Here is a 21,552-nt window from a genome sequence, read left to right on the forward strand (position 1 = left end):
ACCTTGCCCTCAGCTTCTCTTCCAGCCTCTCCAGGGTCCTCAGGTACTCCCAAGGAAGCAGAAAAGAAGGGAGCAAGGAGGTAGGAAAGAAGGGAACAGGGAGGGAGGCAGGTAGGCAGGCAGGTATCAGGCTGTGTCAGCGGGCTGAGCAGGACACTGCGCCATGGGAAAGCAGGACAGAAGAGGGAGATGGTGGGCCCAGCGATGTCAGACGGTTTCGGCCTTCCGGGAACTTTGGGGGAGGCCAAAGGCGCCAGTGATGGTGGCCACCAGTACCAGAAACAGAATATCAGAGGTGTCCCACTCCTCTGATATTCCTGTTTTCCTCTGCCCCATCTGGGTCGGAGGGGAGCAGACCCGGCAGGCCGGGATGATGATGATGGTGGTATTTGGTAAGCGCTTTCTATGTGCCAGGCTCTCTACTAAGCACTGTGGTGGATACAAGCAAATCAGATTGGACACAGTCCCTGTCCCATGAGGAGCTCACAGTCTCAATCACCAATCTCCAGATGAGGTAGCTGAGGCCCAGAGAAGTGAAGCGGCTTGCCCAAGGTCACCAGCAGACAAGTGGCGAAGCCATGATTAGAACCTATGACCTTCTGACTTCCATACCCATGTTCTATCCAATACGCCATGCTGGGCCGGGGGGGGCGGGGAGGTGGTCCTGGGGCCTGTTTGGGACAGGCCAGGGAGGAGGGAGGTGACGGACAGCCCGGCCTTATCCTTCACTCTTTCCCCTCAAGAACCCCCAGGGCCTAAGCCCAGCAAGGAGCGATGGGGTTGGGGAACGGGTGGTGGGGCGAGGAGGAAGGGAGGGGCAGCTGGGAGGCAGGAGGGGCCCTCAGCAGCCCCTCTGGGGTGGCCAGATAAGGAAGGAGGGGGTGGGCTGGGCTGGACTGGGCTGGGGGCCTCCAGCCTGATAGCACAGCTCTCCCATCCGAGCTGGCAGCCATGTGGGAGTCAGGGCAGGCCACGGGTGGAGCCTACCTTCTACAGGACGGGGGAAACAGAGGCACAGAGGGAGGAGGAGGTGGGTCGGTGGGCCGGAGAGAGCCGGATCGGGGTGGGGTGGGGCAGGGGGGCGTGAGGCCGGAGGCTCAGGGCTACCCCTGAATCAAGCCCTGCCAGGACAGAGCAGGGCACAGAGCGGGTGGATGGACGCTGAGAGCAGAAGCAGCCGAGATGTGGACAGAGACACGGAGAGTCACGGAGAGACCCGAAGAGACAAAGACCCACCGGGCAGCAACCTGGCAGTCCGCAGAGCAAGGAGACAGCAGGTACCCTCCCCGGGACCCCTCAGCATCGTCATCATCCTCATCGTCAGTGGTATTTATTGAGTGCTTACTAAGTGCAGAGCACTGGACTAAGCGCTCGGAAGAGTACAATACTACAGAGTTGGTAGACACGAGTTTACAGTGTAGTCAGGGAGAGAGACATTAAGGTAAATAATCCATAATAAATAATTCCAGATCCAGACCGATAAGTCCGGGAAGGGTTTGCCTCCCGCTCCGCCCCCACCACAATAGCCCTGGGGCTTCTGGACCCTTCCTCCCCTTCTGCCCTCCCTGTAAGGACCAGGAGCAGCTGCAAAGTCCCCTTCCCCCCCAACTCCCCCTGCCTGCCCCTCCTCCCCAATTCAGTTCTGGAGGAAGGGCTGGTGGGTAAGAGAGTGGGCAGGAGTGGGACGGAGGAGGAGGAGAGGGTTAAACTAGAGAAGGAGTAAGTGTGGGCACATCCCAGGCCCGGCAGGGAGATCCTAACTCCACTCCCTAACTATTCTCCTGGCCTTCCATCGAGTGCCACTCTGACCCCCATCCCCCCAACTCCTCCCTGCCCATCTTTTCTGGCCCTGTGACTGCGGGGTGGGGTGGGCTGGCAAGTTGTGGAAAAGATCCCCAGAGCCCCCCGCCCCTTCCCTGGACCCTTCCCATTTCCCAGGACTTCACCCCCCACCAGGGGTGACCACAAGGCCATGATCCAGTCACCCCCCCACCCCCATCCTCTTCAGCCAGCAGCTGATGGGGGAGGGAGAGGAGACGCTGACCATGACACTTTGGTCTGTATTTATTTCTCATTCTGCCCCTCTAGACTGTAAGCCTACTGTGGGCAAGGACTGTCTCCCTTTATTGGTGTACTGTACTTTCCAAGCACTTAGCACAGCTCTCTGCACACAGTATGAGCTCAATAAATGCGATTGAATGAATGAATAAATGAATGAATGAATGCCCCATCTCCCTGACAGATTATAGATGCCTTGAAAATTCTCCTAGCCTAGAACCCCTTGAGGGCAGGAGCTGTGTCTTTGACTCTGTTGCACTCTCCCAAGTGCTAGGTACAGTGCTCTGCACTCTGGAGACATGACTATTTATTGCCGTATTGTACTTTCCCAAGCACTTAGTACAGTAGAAGAAGCGTGGCTTAGTGGATAGAGCATGAGCCTGGAAGTCAGAAGGTCATGGTCCTAATCCCGGCTCAACCACGTCTGCTCTGTGACTTTGGGGAAGTCACTTCACTTCTCTGGGCCTCAGTTCCCTCATCTGTAAAATGGGGATTAAGAGTGTGAGTCCACTGTGCGACCGGCATTGTGTCTTATGTAACTTGTATCTACCCCAGCGCTTAGAACAGTGCTTGGTACATAGTAAGCGCTTAACTAGCACCATAATTATTATTACAGTGCCCTGCACATGGTAAGCACCAATGAAGGAATAAATAAATATTATTGCCAGGGGTCTCTCTCTGACTCCCTGTCTCTCATCTCAGGATGGCATAGTGGATAGAGCACAGGTCCGGGAGTGAGAAGGTCACAGGTTCTAATTCCAGCTCTGCTATTTGCTGTGTGGCCTTGGGCAAGTCACTTCACTTCTCTGGGCCTCAGTTCCCTCATCTGTAAAGAGGGGACTAAGACTGTGAGCCCCAGGTGGGACAGGGACTATGTCCAACCCGATTTGCTTGTATCCACCCCACCGCTTAGTACAGTGCCCGGCACTGAATTATTTATTCAGTGTCTGTGGCCGCCACCATGGGTTTCTGTCTCTCCTCTCACTCTGGTCTCTTTCTGTCCGGTGCCGCCCGTTCCCGGCAGCGCGGCCTGGAGGAGGTGTCCCCCCAAGAGCAGAGTCGGCGCTGGTCTCCCCTGGAACGGACGCTGGGGACCCTGGTGTTCCTTGGCCTGCTGGTGGCCTTCTCCGTCCTGATGGTCTACAACCTGCTCGGCTGCAGCCCCCGTACGACAACCGACCCTCCCCACCACCCCCGCCCAGCCTCCTCCTCCCCGGCCTCTCCCCTCCCAACCTTCCCCCATCCAGCCTCCAGCCTAGGTCTCCACCTCCCTAAGAAGGGAAACCCCTGGGGCATCTTCCCCATGTACCCCAAGCCCCAAACCCCAAACCCCTTGCCCCGAGCCCCGATAATAATAATAATGATGACATTTGTTCAGCGCTTACTATGTGCCAAGCACTGTTCTAAGCACCGGGGTGGGTACAAGGTTATCAGGTTGTCCCATGTGGGGCTCACCTCACTGTCTTAATCCCCTCTTTACAGATGAGGTAACAGAGAAGTGAAGTGACTTGCCCAAAGTCACACAGCGGATAAGTGGCAGAGCCGGGATTAGAACCACGACCTTTGACTCCCAAGCTCGGGCTCTTGTCACTAAGCCACACGGCTTCTCTAAATCCCGATTTCCAAATCCCTGAAACCCTGAGCCCTGCTCTCCAAACCCCTAGCCCCGAGCCCCAAACCCCTAGCCCCTAGCCCCAAGCCCCGAGCCCCGAGCCCATAGCCCCCAGCTCCAAGCCCCTAGCCCCTAGCCCCGAACCCCAAGCCCCGAGCCCCGAGCCCCGAACCCCGAGCCCCAAACCAAGAGCCTTCCCTCGTCCACAGGTCCCTGCCAGAGTCCAGAGTGCACAGCCCTCCTCGCCCACTACAGAACGGCTAGCAATGCCAGCGTCTCGCCCTGTGCGGATTTCTACAGCTTCGCCTGCGGGCGCAGGGGGGCAGGGGACCCCCCCGGGGTCAAAGGGGACCCCTTCCACACCCTGGAAGAGGAGAACCACCACCGGCTCCAGAGGCTTCTGGGTAAGGACGGGGCCAAGCCCCCCACCCACACACCCACCCCCACAAACCAGGATGAGGGGAAGCGGGTGGGGAGAGAGATTCTAAGCCCAGTGTGGGCAGGGATTGTCTCTTGTCATTGCTAAATTGTACATTCCAAGCACTTAAGACACTGCTCTGCACACAGTAAGTGCTCAGTAAATACGATTGAATGAATGAGAGGGAGGTCAACGGTGGCCCCCGTACAGTGAGGGGAGAGAGGGCCGGGTGACCCCCATGAAGTGGGGCGAGGAGTTGCCCAGAGACAGAGATCCTGCCCAGCACGTGGAGGTTGGCGTGACCCCGGGATGTCCTTCCCAGAGGCCGCCGGCCCCCCCAGCCCGGGATCCGCGGCGGAGAAGGCCTTGAGCTACTACCGCTCCTGCATGGACACGGAGGGCATCGAGGCACAGGGCACCAGCCCGCTCTCACAGGTCATCCAGCAGGTCAGTGCTCCCAGGCCCCCGGGGCCACTCCCACCCAACCCCCTCTCTCCTCCTTCCCAGCCCCGAACACCTTGTCGGGGACGAAGGAGGAGGGGGCCGGGGAATGGGGGAAAGGGGTCTGGGCTCCAACCTCCCAGCCCCGACCCCCGACGCTCAGCTCCAAACCCCACTCCCCAGTCAATCAATGGACTTTATCGAGGGCTTATTGGATGCAGAGCACTGAAGCAGCGTGACTCAGTGGAAAGAGCTTGGGCTTCGGAGTCAGAGGTCATGAGTTCGACTCCCGGCTCTGCCACTTGTCAGCTGTGTGACTGTGGGCAAGTCACTTCACTTCTCTGGGCCTCAGTTACCTCATCCGTAAAATGGGGATTCTCTGTGAGCCTCACGTGGGACAACCTGATCACCCTGTATCTCCCCCAGTGCTTAGAACAGTGCTCTGCCCATAGTAAGTGCTTAACAAATACCAACATTATTATTATTATTATTACTAAGCGCTAGAGAAAGTACAATATAACAATCATCGGTGGACCCAATCCCTGTCCACAAGGAGCTTACAGTCTACAGAGGGGCATTCAAATGGATGGCAGATAGGGGAAGTAGTGTTAAAAAAAGGATATTTGCCTAATTGTTGTCGGGCTGGGGTGAGTGTCAGAAGGTTAGAGAAGCAGCATGACTCAGTGTACAGAGCACCGGCTTTGGGAGTCAGAGGTTATGGGTTCGAATCCCAGCTCTGCCTCTTGGCAGCTCTGTGACTGTGGGCAAATCACTTCACTTCTATGTGCCTCAGTTACCTCATCTGGAAAATTGGGATTAAGACTGTGAGCCTCACATGGGACAACCTGATTATCCTGTATCTACCCCAGCACTTAGAACAGTGCTCTGCACATAGTAAGCACTTAACAAATACCAAAAAAAAAAAAAAGGTACAGCCAAGTTCACAATCGAAGCACAGTCGAACCCCCCGGCCCCAACAGAGTGTGAGCTTGTTGTAGGCAGGGATTTTCTCTCTTTATTGCTGTATTGTACTTCCCCAAGTGCTTAGTACAGTGCTCTGCACACAGTAAGCGCTCAATAAATACGACTGAATGAAGGAATAATTGAAAGCCAAGAAGCTGCATGGCCTAGTGGAAAGACCACGGGCCTGGGAGTCAGAAGACCTGAGTTTTAATCCTAGCTCTGCCACATGTCCACTGTGGGACCTTGGGCAAGTCACTTAACTTCTCTGTATCTCAGTTACCCTATCTGTAAAATGGGAATTAATTCCTACTCTCTCCTACTTAGACTTTTAGCCCTATGCGGGACAGGGACTGCGTCTGAACTAAATAGCTTGTATATCTACCCCAGTGCTTAGAACAGTGCTTGGCACATAGTAAGCACTTAATAAATACTATTATTATTATAACTATGATCATGGATAGGGGAAATGAAGAAGAGAAGCAGGGTGGCTTAGTGGAATGAGCACAGGCTTGGGAGTCAGAGGACGTGGGTTCTAACCCCGGCTCTGCCGCTTGTCTGCTGTGTGACCCTGGGCAAGCCACTTCAATTTTCTGTGCCTCAGTTACCTTATCTGTAAAATGGGGATTAAGACTGTGAGCCCCTACATGGGACCTCCTGATTACCTTCTATTCACCCCACTGCTTAGAACAGTGCTTGGCACATAATAAGTGTTTAACAAATACCATAATTATTATTATCAATAATTTGATTAGACTAATTTGATTAGACTGTAAGCCCGTCAAAGGGCAGGAACTGTATCTGTTACCGATTTGTACATTCTAAGCGCTTAGTACAGTGCTCTGCACATAGTAAGCACTCAATAAATGCTATTGAATGAATGAATTAAATAAAGGGCTTAGGCTGGGAAGGTCTTTGGAGGAGATGGGATTTTAGAAGGATTTTGAAGAAGAGGAGGGTGGCAGACTGTCAAGTATGAAGGACGAGCAAATTCCAGGCCCCACAGAGAAAAAAAGCAAGAGATCCAACCTTAGCCCCTATCCTCAGATCAACCACATCTTCAGCCCCCAGCACCAACCTTAGCCCCCAGCCCCACCACATCCTCAGCCCCCAGACCCAACCTCAGCCCCCAGCCGCAGGCCAACCACATCCTCAGCCCCAAGCCCCAGACCAACCACATCCTCAGCCTTCAGCCCCAACCTCAGCCCCCAGGCCCAGGCCAAACACATCCTCAGCACCCAGCCCCAACCTTAAAAAAAAAGAATAAATGGTGTTATTTGTTAAGCACTTACTATGTGCAAAGCACTGTTCTAAGCACTGGGGGGATTCAAGGTGATCAGGTTGTCCCAGGTGGGGCTCACAGTTTTAATCCCCATTTTACAGATGAGGTAACTGAGGCACAGAGAAGTGACTTGCCCAAAGTCACACAGCTGGCAATTGGTGGAGCCGGGATTAGAACTCGTGACCTCTGACGCCCAAGCCCAGGTTCTTTCCACTGAGCCACGCTGCTTCTCTCCCTTCAGCTACCTTAGCCCCCAGCCTCCAGGCCAACCACATGCTCAGCCCCCAGCCCCAACCTCCATCCCTATCCCCAAGCTAATCACATCCTCAGCTCCCCCAGCCCCAACCTCAGCCCCCGGCCCCAGCCCTAGCCCCAATCTCGGCCACCTGCCCCAACCTCAATGAGAGCTCTCACCCCGGCTCCTCCACGGGCCTGGGCTCTCGCTGGTGGACATTCAGGGCAGCAGACCCAGGGACAGAAGGGGCGCGACCCCCTGAATCCTGACCTGTTCCTCAGCTGGGGGGCTGGCACATCGCGGGCCACTACAGTCCCCCCGACTTCAACCAGACCCTGCAGCTCCTGATGAGCGAATTTGACTCCTTTCCATTCTTCCGAGCCTACCTGGGGCCCGGCCCGGAGCCCCCACATGCGCCTGTCATCCAGGTGAGGGCCGCCGATCAGGGCGCGGGGGGGCAAGGGGTAGGGGTAGGGGAGGCAGAGAAATGGGAGGGGCGGTGGGGTGGAGGGGCAGAGGAGCAGGAGGCCAAGTGAAGTATGGATTGAAGCCAAGAGATAGGAGGCGGGGAGATCAGCGACAGTGTGGCTTAGTGGGAAGAGCACGGGTTTGGGAGTCAGAGGATGTGGGTTCTAATCCCAGCTCTGCCCCTGTCTGCTGTGTGAACTTGAGCAAGTCTCTTCGCTTCTCTAGACCTCAGTTACCTCATCTGTCAAATGGGGATTAAGACTGTGAGCCCCACATGGGACAACCTGACGACCTTGTATCTACCCCAGTACTTAGAACAGAGTTTGGCACATAGTAAGCGCTAAACAAATACCATCATTATTATTAGTATTGGAACAATATTTGCACCAGGCACCGCCCTGGTCCCCAGCCACCATGCTCCCGGCCCCCTCCCTCTCGGGGTCCCCCCTCCCGTCCCTCCCTCTCTGCAGCCTCTGTCCTCCCCAGATCGACCAGCCGGAGTTTACGATGCCCTCTCAGCACGGCCAGGGCAACTACCCACAGGTACCGGCCTCCCGGGCCGTGGGAAGGATGGACGGACGGGAGGGACGGGACGGACGGCGGGGGGGGGGGGTGAGGTCGGCAGGACCCCCACCCGTGGCTTGGCTGTGTCCTCTCCCACCTTCCAGATGCTGAGGGCCTACCTGGCCTACCTGACGAGTCTGGGGACGCTGCTGGGGGGAACCCCCGACAGGGCACACAGCCAAGCCTCCATGTCTCTGTCCATCTCGTCGCAGCTGCAGAAGGAGCTGAGGCCCCTGGAGGAGCGGCGGGCGAGGGGCCGGCTCTTCCAGCCCATCACCCTGGCCCAGCTGCAGGTAGCCGGACCGGGACGTGGGGAGGCGCCCTGGGTGGACGGACCTTTCCTTTGAAGACTCCTGAATCTTGGGCTGTCCAACCCTGGACCCACCGGATTTAGTCTCGGTTCTGATTCCTCCTCACCTGCCAAGGCTTTTTGCTCCTTTCCGAGCCCTCCGTCCTCACGGCCCTTCTCTCCCCTCTTCTCCCCCTCTCCCTTACCGACACCTCTCCCTGACCCCCACACCCTTACCAACCCTCCCTCCCCTCCCTCCTATACCACCACCTTCCTCACTCCCCATCTCCCCTCGCTCTCCACCCTCCCAATCCCTCTCCACACTCCCTGCCATTTTTAGGGCCTGGGTTCTAATCCCGGCTCTGCCACGTCCACTGTGTGACTTGGCCGACACTTGACTTCTCTGTGCCTCAGTTGCTTCATCTGCAAAATGGGGATTAAGATTGTGAGCCCGGGGTGGGACAGGGACTGTGTCCAACCCAGTGACCTTGTATCTATCCCAGTGTCTAGTAATAATAATAATGTTGGTATTTGTTAAGCGCTTACTAGGTGCCGAGCACTGTTCTAAGTGCTGGGGTAGACACAGGGGAATCAGGATGTCCCACGTGGGGCTCACAGTCTTAATCCCCATTTTACAGATGAGGTAACTGAGGCACAGAGAAGTGAAGTGGCTTGCCCACAATCACACAGCTGACAGGTGGCAGAGCTGGGATTCGAACTCATGACCTCTGACTCCAAAGCCCGTGCTCTTTCCACTTTCCACTGAGCCACGCTGCTTCTCTGCTTCTAGTACAGTGCCTGGCAGATAGTAAGCACTTAGAGACACCACACCTGTTATTATTATTCTCTCTCCCTGGAAGGTGGAGGACACCTTTTTCTGTGCTGGGTAACCTCCAGACCTGTGTATGTGTGTGTGTGTGTCTGTGTGTGTTTGCCGAATTGTACATTCCAAGTGCTGAGAAGCAGCGTGGTTCAGTGGAAAGAGCACGGGCTTTGGAGTCAAAGGTCATGGGTTCGAATCCCAGCTCGGCCACTTGTCAGCTGTGTGACTTTGGGCAAGTCACTTAACTTCTCGCTGCCTCAGTTACCTCATCTGTAAAATGGGGATTAAGACTGTGAGCTCCACGAGGGACAACCGATTCCCCTGTGTCTACCCCAGCACTTAGAACAGTGCTCGGCACATAATAAGCGCTTAACAAATACCAACATTATCATTATTATTATTATTATTATTAAGTACAGTGCTCTGCACATAGTTCGTTCAGTAAATACTATTGAATGAATTTGTTGGTGTCTGTTCCCCACAGAAAGAGGTCCCCATCATCGACTGGTTGTCCTGCCTGCGGGCTACCTTCTCCCCGATGTCTCTGGAGCCCTCACAGCCTTTGATGGTGCACGACCTGGACTACCTGAAGGGCGCGGCTAAGGTCATCCAACAGCTGCAGGAGCAGGAGGAAGGCAGGCAGGTGGGCCCGGGGGTGGTCAGCCGGGCACCGGGGTTGGGGGGGTGGAAATGGAGAGACCCCCTCAGTCCCGGGAGGCAATGGGAATGGAGGTCACCACAGCTGTCACCACTGCAGAAGGCCAGCGCTCCGCCAAGAAGGCTCTTCCTAGGGAGTGCTCCCCGCACAGTGCTCCTTCCCTAGAATTCAACCCTAGAATTCAAGTCTTCCCCCTGGAATTCACCCCTAGAGTACAAGTCCTCCCCTGGAATCTTTCCCTGGTGCACTTCTGGTTTTCTGCGATGGCCACGGCGGGGTCCACCGGTCAATTAGAGAAGCAGCGTGGCTCAGTGGAAAGAGCATGGGCTTGGGAGTCAGAGGTCATGAGTTCGAATCCTGGCTCTGCCACTTGTCAGCTGTGTGACTGTGGGCAAGTCACTTAACTTCTCTGTGCCTCAGTTCCCTCATCTGTAAAATGGGGATTAACTGTGAGCCTCACGTGGGACAACCTGATGACCCTGTATCTACCCCAGTGCTTAGAACAGTGCTTGGCACATAGTAAGCACTTAACAAATACCAACATTATTATTATTATTACATGATTGTTGGCCTTAAGGGGCTTACGGTCTAGCCAGGGAAACTGAAGTCCGTCACTGGGCAGGGATTGTCTCTATCTGTTGCCGAATTATACATTCCAAGCGCTTAGTACAGTGTTCTGCACATAGTAAGCGCTCAATAAATACTATTGAATGAATGAATGAATGATCACTAATAGGAGGAAGCAGTAAAGCATAAATGAGGGGTACAAAACTGCTAAAGAGGATGACTCCCCAAGGGCCATCATGGGGCCGTGCTAACATTATAGTTGGCTGGCTGGGGTAGAGGATGGGGAGATGAGAGCTTAGTCAAGGAAGACTTTTTGGAAGTTATGTGGTGTTAATAAGCCTTGGAAGGTGGGGAAAACAGTGGCTCATCAGATACGAAGCGGGGAGGGAGTTCTAGGCCAGAGGCAGGATGTGGGCGAGAGGTCAGTCGTGAGGTAGATGAGATTAAGATACAATGAGGCATCAGAGGAGCAAAGGGTACAAGCTGTGTTGTGGTGGGAAAGGAAGAAAGAGGCGGAAGGAAAATTTAGTGTTTTAAAGCCTGTGATTGGGAATTTCTGCTTATTGTAGTGATGAATGGGCAACCTTGGGAGATTTTTGAGAAGCTGAGAGAATGGACACAGAATGATGTTTTAGAAGAATGATATACGCGTGCAGAGTGAAATATGAGGTCTGAGAAGGGAGAAGCTGGAGGCAGGGAGGCCAGCGAGCCCTAGTGCAAGGAGCCCGGGCTGAGGAGTCAGGAGACTTGGTTACTAATCCTGGCTCCAACACTTGCCTGCGGGTGACCCTGGGCCTCAGTTTCCTCATTTGTAAAATGGGGATTTCGTGGCTCAGTGGAAAGAGCTTGGGCTTCGGAGTCAGAGGTCATGGGTTCGACTCCCAGCTCTGCCACTTGTCAGGTGTGTGACTGTGGGCAAGTCACTTCACTTCTCTGTGCCTCAGTTACCTCATCTGTAAAATGGGGATTAACTGTGAGCCTCACGTGGGACAACCTGATTATCCTGTATCTACCCCAACGCTTAGAACAGTGCTCTGCACATAGTAAGCGCTTAACAAATACCAATATTAATTAATTAATTAATTACCCATTCCCACTCTCCCTTATACTGTAAGCCCCATGAGGTCCAACCAGCAACTATCGTATCAATCAATCATATTTACTGAGCTCTTGCTGTATGCAGAGCACTGTACTAAGTACTTGGGAGATTACAATATAACAATATAACAGACACGTTCCCTTTCCAAAATGAGCTTACAGTCTAGAGGAGTGACAGACATTATTATTAATAATAATAATAATAATGCTGGTTTTTATTAAGCGCTTACTATGTGCCAAGCCCCGTTGTAAGCACTGGGATAGATACAAGGTAATCAGGTTGTCCCACGTAGGGCTCATAGTCTTCATCCCCATTTTCCAGATGAGGTAACTGAGGCACAGAGAAGTTAAGTGATTTGCCCAAGGTCACACAGCTGACAAATGGTGGAGCCAGGATTAGAACCCATGACCCTCTCACTCCTAGGCCCATGCTCTATCCACTACTCCAGGGTGCTTCTCTTAGAAAATAGAAATAAATGACAGATATGGACATAAGTGCTAGGGGGCTGGGATGGGGAATGAATAAAGGGCATAGGGAGGAGTGGAAGAAAAGGAAAAGGAAAGGAGGGCTTTGTCAAGGAATAATAATAATAATGTTGGTATTTATTAAGCGCTTAGTATGTGCCGAGCTCTGTTCTAAGCGCTGGGGGAGATGCAGGGTAATCAGGTTGTCCCACGTGAGGTTCACGGTTTTAATCCCCATTTTCCAGATGAGATAACTGAGGCTCCGAGAAGTGAAGTGACTTGCCCAAAGTCACACAGCTGACAGGTGGCGGAGCTGTGAGTAGAACCCAAGACCTCTGTCTCCTAAGCCCGGGCTCTTTCCACTGAGCCACACTGCTTCTCCTTAGAGGAAATGGGGCTTCAATAAGGCTTTGTAGTGGGGGAGAGTAATTGTCTCTTGGATCTGAAGAGGGAGGGCGTTCCAGGCCAGAGGCAGGATGAGGGTGAGAGGTCGGCAGTGAGAAGGAGGTAGATAGATAGATAGATAATAGATAGATAGAGAGAGGGATAGAGAAAGATATAGATAGGTAGAGATCAAGGTACAGTGAGTGGGTTTGGATCGAAGGAGCCAAGTGTACGGGTTGGGTTGGAGTAGGAGAGCAGTGAGGTGACGTAGGAGGGGGCAAGGGGACTGAATGGCTTTAAAACCGATGGCAAGGAATTTCTCTTTGATGTGGAGGTAGGTGGGCAACCACTTAAAGTTCTTGAGTTGGGGAAACATGGACACCGTTTCTGTAGAAAAATGATCCGGGCAGCATAAGGCAGGGAGGCCAGCAAGGAGGCAGATATAGTAACCAAGGTGGGATAAAATGAGTGATTGGATTAACGTGGTAGCAGTTTGGATGGAGAGGAAAGGGAGGATTTTAGCTATATTGTGAAGGTTGAACCGACAGGATTTAGTGATAGACCGAATACGTGGGTTGAATGAGGGTGAGGAGTCAAGGATAACACCAAGGTTACGGGCTTGTGAGACAGGAAGGATGGTGGTGCCGTCTACAGCGATGGGACAATCAGGGGAAGGGCAGGGTTTGGATGGGAAGCTAAGGAGTTCCGTTTCTGACGTGTTAAATTTGAGGTGACGGCAGGACAGCCAAGTAGAGATACCTGGAAGGCAGGAGCAAATACGAGACTGCAGAGAGGGAGAGAGAGTGAGCCTGGAGATGTAGATTTGGGAATCATCTGCATAGATGGGGTAGTTGAAGTCATGGGAGCGAATGAGTTCTCCACAGGAGTGGATGTGCATGGAGAATAGAAGTGGGCCCAGAAATGAATCTTGAGGGACAACTCCAGGGGGTGGGAGGCAGTGGAGAAGCCGTGAAAGAGACAGAGAATGAGCAGCCAGAGAGATAGGAGAACCAGGAAAGGGCAGTGTCAGTGAAGCTGAGGTTGGGTAATTCCAGAAGGGGTTGGTCGACAGTGTCAGGGGCAGCTGAGAGGTTGAGGAAGATTAGGATGGAGTAGAGGCCGTTAGATTTGGCAAGAAGGACATCATCGGTGACCTTTAAGAGGGCGGTTTCTGTGAAGGGGACGGAAGCCAGATTGGAGGGGGGTCAAGGAAAGAACCGGAGGAGAGGAATTTGAGAGAGTGGGTGTAGACAGCTCATTCAAGGAGTTCAGAGAGGAATGGTAGGAGGGAGGTGAGGTGATAACTGGAAGGAACCGTGGGGTCAAGGGAGGGCTTTTTTCAGGATTGGGGGGACATGTAGAAGCAGTGTGGCTTAGTGGAAAGAGCCCGGGCTTGGGAGTCAGAGGTCGTGGGTTCTAATCCCGGCTCCGCCACTTGTCTGCTGGGTGACCTTGGGCAAGTCACTTCACTTCATTGTGCCTCAGTTGCCTCATCTGTAAAATGGGGATGAAGACTGTGAGCCCCACGTGGGACAACCTGATTACCCTGTATCTACCCCAGCGCTTAGAACAGTGCTTGGCACATAGTAAGCACTTGACAAATACCACTACTATTATTATGGGCACGATTGAAAACAGTGGGGAAGCAGCCATTGGAGAGCAAGCAGTTAAAGATGGTGGTTAAGGGAGGAAGAAGGAAGGGAGCAAGTCATTTGATAAGGTGTGAAGGGATGGAGTTGGATGCATAGGTGGAGGAGTGGATTTTGAGAGGCGGCAGATTTCCTCTTGAGATACTGCTTGGAAAGATGGGAGAGTTGAAGAAGGGACAGGAGGAGGGAAGGACTGGGGAGGGGCAGGTGAGATTTTAGGGAGATCACACCTGATAGTTTCAGTTTTCTCAATAAAGCAGGTGGCCAGGTCATTAGAGGCAAAAGATTCATTCATTCATTCAATAGTATTTATTGAGCGCTTACTATGTGCAGAGCACTGTATTAAGCGCTTGGAATGAACAAGTCGGCAACAGATAGAGATAGTCCCTGCCGTTTGATGGGCTTACGGTCTAATCGGAGGAGACAGGCAGACAAGAACAATGGCAATAAATAGAGTCAAGGGGAAGAACATCTCTTAAAAACAATGGCAACTAAATAGAATCGAGGCGATGTACATTTCATTAACAAAATAAATAGGGTAATAAAAATATATACAGTTGAGCAGACGAGTACAGTGCTGAGGGGATGGGAAGGGAGAGGGGGAGGAGCAGAGGGAAATGGGGGAAAAGAGGGTTTAGCTGCGGAGAGGTGAAGGGGGGTGGTAGAGGGAGTAGGGGGAAAAGGGGAGCTCAGTCTGGGAAGGCCTCTTGGAGGAGGTGAGTTTTAAGTAGGGTTTTGAGGAGGGGAAGAGAATCAGTTTGGCGGAGGTGAGGAGGGAGGGCATTCCAGGACCGCGGGAGGATGTGGCCCGGGGGTCGACGGCGGGATAGGCGAGACCGAGGGACGGTGAGGAGGTGGGCGGCAGAGGAGCGGAGCGTGCGGGGTGGGCAGGAGAAAGAGAGAAGGGAGGAGAGGTAGGAAGGGGCAAGGGGATGGACAGCCTTGATGGGAGAGATGGGGGGGCAGGGGGTTTGAGGAGGTAGTTAAACGTCTGGAACAACTGGTGATGGCAATGGGTATGGGTGTCAATAAAGATGGAGAAACAATTTTTTCGGGCAGAGAAGAGGGCAGAGTTAAATCATGTAGGGATAAACTTGAAGTGGACGAGGTTGGCCCGATATCTAGATTTCCACCAGCAGCGCTCTGTGGCTCGTGCACAAGAGCGAAGGAGGTGGACTTTGGTGGTGATCTAGGGCTGTGGGTTAGTGGTATGAGATCAACGAAGAGACAGGGGAGTGAATGAATTGAGTGTAGTAGAGAGCGTGGTGTTTAGAGCGTCAATTAACAATAATAGTAATAATAATGGTGGTATTTGTTAAGCACTTACTATGTGTAAAGCACAGTTCTAAGCGCTGGGGGGATACAAGGTGATCAGGTTGTCCCATGTGGAGCTCACAGTTTTAATCCCCATTTTCTAGATGAGGTAACTGAGGCACAGAGAAGTTAAGTGACTTGCCCAAAGTCACACAGCTGGCAAATGGCAGAGCTGGGATTAGAACCCATGACCTCTGATTCCCAAGCCTGGGCTTGGAGCCCCGCTGTTTCTCAAAATAAGCGCTTACTAAGTGCCAAGCACTGTTCTAAGTGCTGGGGTACATACAAGATGATCAGCTTGTCCCACCTGAGGCTCACCGTTTTAATCCCCTTTTGACAGATGAGATAACTGAGGCAGAGAGAAGTTAAGTGGCATGCCCAAGACCACACAGCAGACAAGTGGCAGAGTCGGGATTAGAACCCAAGTCCTCTGATTCGCAAGCCCGGACTCTTTCCACTAAGCCACGTGCTCTCCCAATTGTATCCAACCCGATTTGTTTGTATCCTCCCCAGTGCTTAGTGCAGTGAGTGGGATATAGTAGGAGTATAGTAGTAGAGAAGCAGCGTGGCTCAGTGGAAAGAGCCCGGGCTTTGGAGTCAGAGGTCATGAGTTCAAATCCCGGCTCTGCCACTTGCCAGCTGTGTGACTGTGGGCAAGTCGCTTCACTTCTCTGTGCCTCAGTTACCTCATCTGTAAAATGGGGATGAAGTCTGTGAGCCCCACGTGGGACAACCTGATTCCCCTGTGTCTACCCCAGCGCTTAGAACAGTACTCTGCACATAGTAAACTCTTAACAAATGCCATCATTATTATTATTATTATGTTTAACAAATACCATCATTATCGCTCTAGACTGTAAGCTCGCTGTGGGCAGAGAATGTGCTCACTGTTGTATTGTACTCTCCCCAGAGCTTAGTACAGTTCTCTGCACACAGCAATCGTTCAATCAATAACGACTGAATGAATGAAGGTAAGGAAGTTCGGGTACAAAAGCCAAATGGGGCCTGACGAGTTGAGAAAATCGGATGGGGTCAAAAGATCGGAGATCTCTCGGGGGGAACAGTCAAGATTTACAGGGAGGAGGTGTGTGGGAGAGAAGGCAAGTGGGGAGGTTGTAGTCAGAGAGGGAGATTTCAGAGTTAGCGAGGTTAGAGATTGTGCAACGGCTAAAGATGATGAGATAGAGTGTGTGCCCAAGGTGTGTGGGTAAATAATAATGTTGGTATTTTTTAAGCGCTTACTTAAGAGCACTGTTCTAAGCGCTGGGGTAGACACAGGGTAATCAGGCTGTCCCATGTGAGGCTCACAATCTTCATCCCCATTTGACAGATGAGGTAACTGAGGCCCAGAGAAGTGAAGTGACTTGCCCACAGTCACACAGCTGACAAGTGGCAGAGCGAGGATTCGAACCCATGACCTCTGACTCCCAAGCCCGGGCTCTTTCCACTGTGCCACGCTGCTTCTCTGGTTAAGCCCAGTGGGGAGCCCACAGGACGCGCTTAACCAATACCACAGTAAAGTGTGGCTGACGGACTTGTGGCCACGGCTTGGACCAGCCTGGTGGCAGTTGAGCTGGAGATGACAGAAGAGATCCCAGAGATGTTGTGATGCTACTGAAGCCGCGTGGCTCGGTGGCAAGAGCCCGGTCTTGGGAGTCAGAGGTCGTGGGTTCGAATCCCCGCTCCGCCACTTGTCCGCTGTGTGACTTTGGGCACTTCTCTGAGCCTCAGTGACCTCATCTGTAAGATGGGGATGAAGACTGTGAGCCCCACGTGGGACAACCTGATCACCTTGTATCCCCCACAGGGCTTAGAACAGTGCTTTGCACATGATAATAATAATAATGATAATGGTGGTATTTATTAAGCGCTTACTATGTGCCAAATGTTCTAAGCGCTGGGGGGGCACAGAGTGCTCAGGTTGTCCCATGTGGGGCTCCCAGTTTTAATCCTCATTTTACAGATGAGGGAACTGAGGCCCAGAGAAGTGAAGTGACTTGCCCACAGTCACACAGCTGACAAGTGGCAGAGCCGGGATTAGAACCCATGACCTCTGACTCCCAAACCCGGGCTCTTTCCGCTGAGCCACGGCACATAATAATGTTGGTATTTGTTAAGCGCTTACTCTGTGCCCAGCATTGTTCTAAGAGCCGGGGTAGATATAGGGTAATCAGGTTGTCCCACGTGAAGCTCACAGTCTTAATCCCCATTTTACAGATGAGGGAACTGAGGCCCAAAGAAGTGAAGTGACTTGCCCACAGTCACACAGCTGCCAAGTGGCAGAGCTGGGATTCGAATCCACGACTCCTGACTCCCAAGCCCAGGCTCTTTCTACTGAGCCAAGCGCTTAACAAATACCAAATTATTTTTTTATTATTGGTGACTGACAATATGTGGGTTGAAGGAGAGAGACGAATCAAGGATCATATGAAGTTTACAGGCTTGTGAGACGGGGGGGTGAGGGGTGGGGGTGTCTACAGTGATGAGAAAATCGGAGGGGAGGGGAGGGTTTGGAAGGAAGGATGAGGAGTTTTGGCCATGTAGAGTTTGAGGTGTCAGTGGGTGCTGACTTCTCCAGCTGAACACACAACTTGCCCTGCAGAAGCTCCTTAGAAACCTAAGGTTGTGGGCTCTGGGGTGGACAGAGTGGGTGTCCACACCTAAATAAATACGGTTGATCACACCCTATTTGGCCAAGGAGGGGGTTCACTGGCTCCTGACCTAGCACAACAGTGAGGCTAGAGGGGGAGGGGAGGGAAGGAGGGAGTCCTTTGTCCCCCTTTTGATGATGATGGCATTTATTAAGCGCTTACTATGTGCAAAGCACTGTTCTAAGCGCTGGGGAGGATACAAGGTGATCAGATTGTCCCACGCGGGGCTCACAGTCTTAATCCCCATTTTCCAGATGAGGCCCAGAAAAGTGAAGTGACTTGCCCAAAGTCACACAGCTGACAAGCAGCAGAGCCGGGATTCGAACCCATGACCTCGGACTCCCAAGCCCAGCCCCTTTCCACCGAGCCACACTGCTGCTCTTCTGCTCTCAGTCCCCTATTCTTCTGCCTCTCCTTAGTCTGCCACCGGTTTCCTCTCCTGTCGTCCATCGGTCAGACCCCCTTTTTCCGATCTCCTTCTGGAATGAGGCAGGTTGGATCGGGTTGGGCTGGAGAGAGAAGCAGCGTGGCTCAGTGCAAAGAGCCCGGGCTTGGATGTCAGAGTTCATGGGTTCGAATCCTGGCTCTGCCACTTGTCAACTGTGTTACTGTGGGCAAGTCACCTAACTTCTCTGTGCCTTAGTTCCCTCATCTGTAAAATGGGGATTAACGGTGAGCCTCACGTGGGATAACCTGATCACCCTGTATCTCCCCCAGCGCTTAGAACAGTGCTCTGCAAATAGTAAGCGCTTAACAAATACCAACATTATTATTATTATTATTATTATTATTATTATTATCCTGGCCTGCGCAGCCCGTCGGACCAGGGCCTCCTGTCCCCAGCTGGTGCCCTTCCCCTTCCCGACCACTTTTGAGAAGCAGCATGGCTCAGTCCAAAGAGCCCGGTCTTGGGAGTCAGAGGTCATGGGTTCGAATCCCAGCTCTGCCACGTGTCAACTGTGTGACTGTGGGCAAGTCACCTAACTTCTCTGTGCCTCAGTTCCCTCATCTGTAAAATGGGGATTAACTGTGAGCCTCTCGTGGGACAACCTGATGACCCTGTATCTCCCCCAACGCTTAGAACTGTGCTCTGCACATAGTAAGCGCTTAACAAATGCCAACGTTATTATTTCCGGGCTTACCCGGCCAGAGAAGCAGCACGGCGTCGTGGCTAGAGCCCGGGCTTGGGAGTTAGAAGGCCATGGGTTCTATTCCCCACTCCGCCATCTGTCTGCTTTGTGGCCTTGGGCAAGGCGTGGCTCAGTGGAAAGAGCCTGGGCTTCAGAGTCAGAGGTCGTGGGTTCGACTTCCGGCTCTGCCACTTGTCAGCTGTGTGACTGTGGGCAAGTCACTTCACTTCTCTGTGCCTCAGTTACCTCATCTGTAAAATGGGGATTAACTGTGAGCCTCACGTGGGACAACCCGATTACCCTGTATCTACCCCAGCGCTTAGAACAGTGCTCTGCACATAGGAAGCGCTTAACAGATACCAACATTATAATAATAATGACGACAATTAAGTGCTATGTGCCAAGCACTGTTAATAATCATAATAATGATGATGATACTGTTTGTTAAGCGCTTACTATGTGCCAAGCACTGTTCTAAGCTCTGGGGTAAATAAAGGTCATCAGGTTGTCCCAAGTGGGGCTCAGAGTCTTAATCCCCATTTTATTCGTTCATTTATTCATTCGTTCACCGGGCTTGGGAGTCAGAGGTCGTGGGTTCTAATCCCCACCCTGCCATTTGTCAGCAGTGTGACTTTGGGCAAGTCACTTCACTTCTCTGTGCCTCAGTTCCCTCATCTGGAAAATGGGGATGAAGACTGTGAACCCCACGTGAGACAACCTGATCACCTTGTATCCTGAGAACAGTGGCTGGCACATAGTAAGGGCTTAACAAATGCCATCATTACTACTGTACTTTCCGAGCACTTAGACCAGTGCTCTGCACACAGTGAGGACTCGATAAATACGATCGAATGAATAGGTGGAGACAGGCAGGGGAAAGGGAAGGAACGCGGGGTCAAGGAGGGGAAGCTTTGGCTTTGGAAAGTGACCTGAGAAGCAGCGTGGTTCAGTGGCAAGAATCCGGTCTTGGGAGTCAGAGGTCGTGGTTTCTAATCCCCGCCCTGCAAGTTATCAGCTGTGTGACCTTGGCCAAGTCACTTCACTTCTCTGTGCCTCAGTTCCCTCATCTGGAAAATGGGGATGAAGACTGTGAGCCCCACGGGGGACAACCTGATGACCTTGTATCCTCCCCCAGCGCTTAGAACAGTGCCTGGCACATAGTAAGCGCTTAACAAACGCCATCATCACTATTGTACTTTCCAAGCGTTTAGTCCAGTGCTCTGCGCACAGTAAGCACTCAATAAATACGATCGAATAATAATGGTGGTATTTGTTAAGCGCTTACTATGTGCAGAGCACTGTTCTAAGCACTGGGGCAGATACAGGGTGATCAGGTTGTCCTACGTGAGGCTCACAGTTAATCCCCATTTTCCAGATGAGGGAACTGAGGCCCAGAGAAGTTAAGTGACTTGCCCACAGTCACACAGCTGACAAGTGGCAGAGCCGGGAGTCGAACCCATGACCTCTGACTCCGAAGCCAGGGCTCTTTCTACTGCGCCACGATCGAATGAATGGGTGGAGACAGGCAGGAGAAACCACTGAGAAGCAGTGTGGTTCAGTGGAAAGAGCATGGGCTTTGGAGTCAGAGGTCATGAGTTCGAATCCCCGCTCTGCCACTTGTCAGCTGTGTGACTGTGGGCAAATCACTTAACTTCTCTGGGCCTCAGTTACCCCATCTGTAAAATGGGGATGAAGACTGTGAGCCCCATGTGGGGCAACCTGATTCCCCCGTGTCTCCTCCAGCACTTAGAACAGTGCTCTGCACATAGTAAGCGCTTAACAAATACCAACATTATTATTGCTATTGATTTTGTTAATGAAGTGTACCTCCCCTTCATTTTATTTCTCTCCATGATGTTTTGTTTTGTTCTGTTTTGCTTTGCCGTCTGTCTCCCCTCTTTACACTGTGACCCCGTCAATGGGCAGGGATTGTCTCCGTCTGTTGCCCAATTGTATGTTCCAAGCGTTTAGTCCAGTGCTCTGCACCTAGTGAGCGCTCAATACATACTACCGAATGACTGAAAGGGAAGGCCGGACGGGGGCGGGGGAGGGAAGCTTCGGCTTTGGAGAGGGACCTGGGGCTTTCTGGAGGCTGTGGCCCTGGGGGCGGGGAGGGCCTCCGCTGACCCACGTGTGGGTGTACGTGTGTGTGGGTGTACATGCGTGTACACGTGTGTGCGTCTTCCCCACAGAGACGCCCTGCAGAGTCACATGCTGCTGAGGCTGGTGGGGACGCTGACGCCGGCGCTGGACAGCCGCTTCCAGGCAGCCCACCGGGAGCTCGGGCGGCGGCTGCGGGAGCTGGACGGACACGCACCCCGGGTCAGCCGCGAAGGAGGGAGGGAGGGAGGGGGCTGCAGGGGGAGGGCAGGGAGGGGGCTGGGCGGGAAGGGGAAGGGAAAGGAGGGGGCTGCAGGGGGAGGGGAGAGGAGGGGGCTGCAGGGGGGGGGGAGGGAGGGAGGGACAGAGAGAAGGGCCTGGGCTGG

General features: G+C 52.9%; 1 protein-coding gene across 1 annotated transcript in view; it reads left to right on the forward strand.

The window, feature by feature from the left end:
- The first annotated feature begins 1,101 nt into the window (after positions 1–1,101).
- KEL (Kell metallo-endopeptidase (Kell blood group)) overlaps positions 1,102–21,552 on the forward strand; it is a 33,067-nt gene continuing 12,616 nt past the window's right edge. The window contains exons 1-9 of the mRNA XM_039911265.1: positions 1,102–1,277; positions 3,083–3,224; positions 3,880–4,074; positions 4,411–4,535; positions 7,288–7,434; positions 7,961–8,017; positions 8,143–8,331; positions 9,635–9,785; positions 21,261–21,388. Of these exons, the coding sequence (XP_039767199.1) occupies positions 1,155–1,277; positions 3,083–3,224; positions 3,880–4,074; positions 4,411–4,535; positions 7,288–7,434; positions 7,961–8,017; positions 8,143–8,331; positions 9,635–9,785; positions 21,261–21,388 (1,257 nt within the window). The 5' untranslated portion in view covers positions 1,102–1,154. The remainder of the gene's footprint in view (positions 1,278–3,082; positions 3,225–3,879; positions 4,075–4,410; positions 4,536–7,287; positions 7,435–7,960; positions 8,018–8,142; positions 8,332–9,634; positions 9,786–21,260; positions 21,389–21,552) is intronic.

This window comes from Ornithorhynchus anatinus, chromosome 2, assembly GCF_004115215.2.
Source record: "Ornithorhynchus anatinus isolate Pmale09 chromosome 2, mOrnAna1.pri.v4, whole genome shotgun sequence".
Taxonomy (NCBI): domain Eukaryota; kingdom Metazoa; phylum Chordata; class Mammalia; order Monotremata; family Ornithorhynchidae; genus Ornithorhynchus; species Ornithorhynchus anatinus.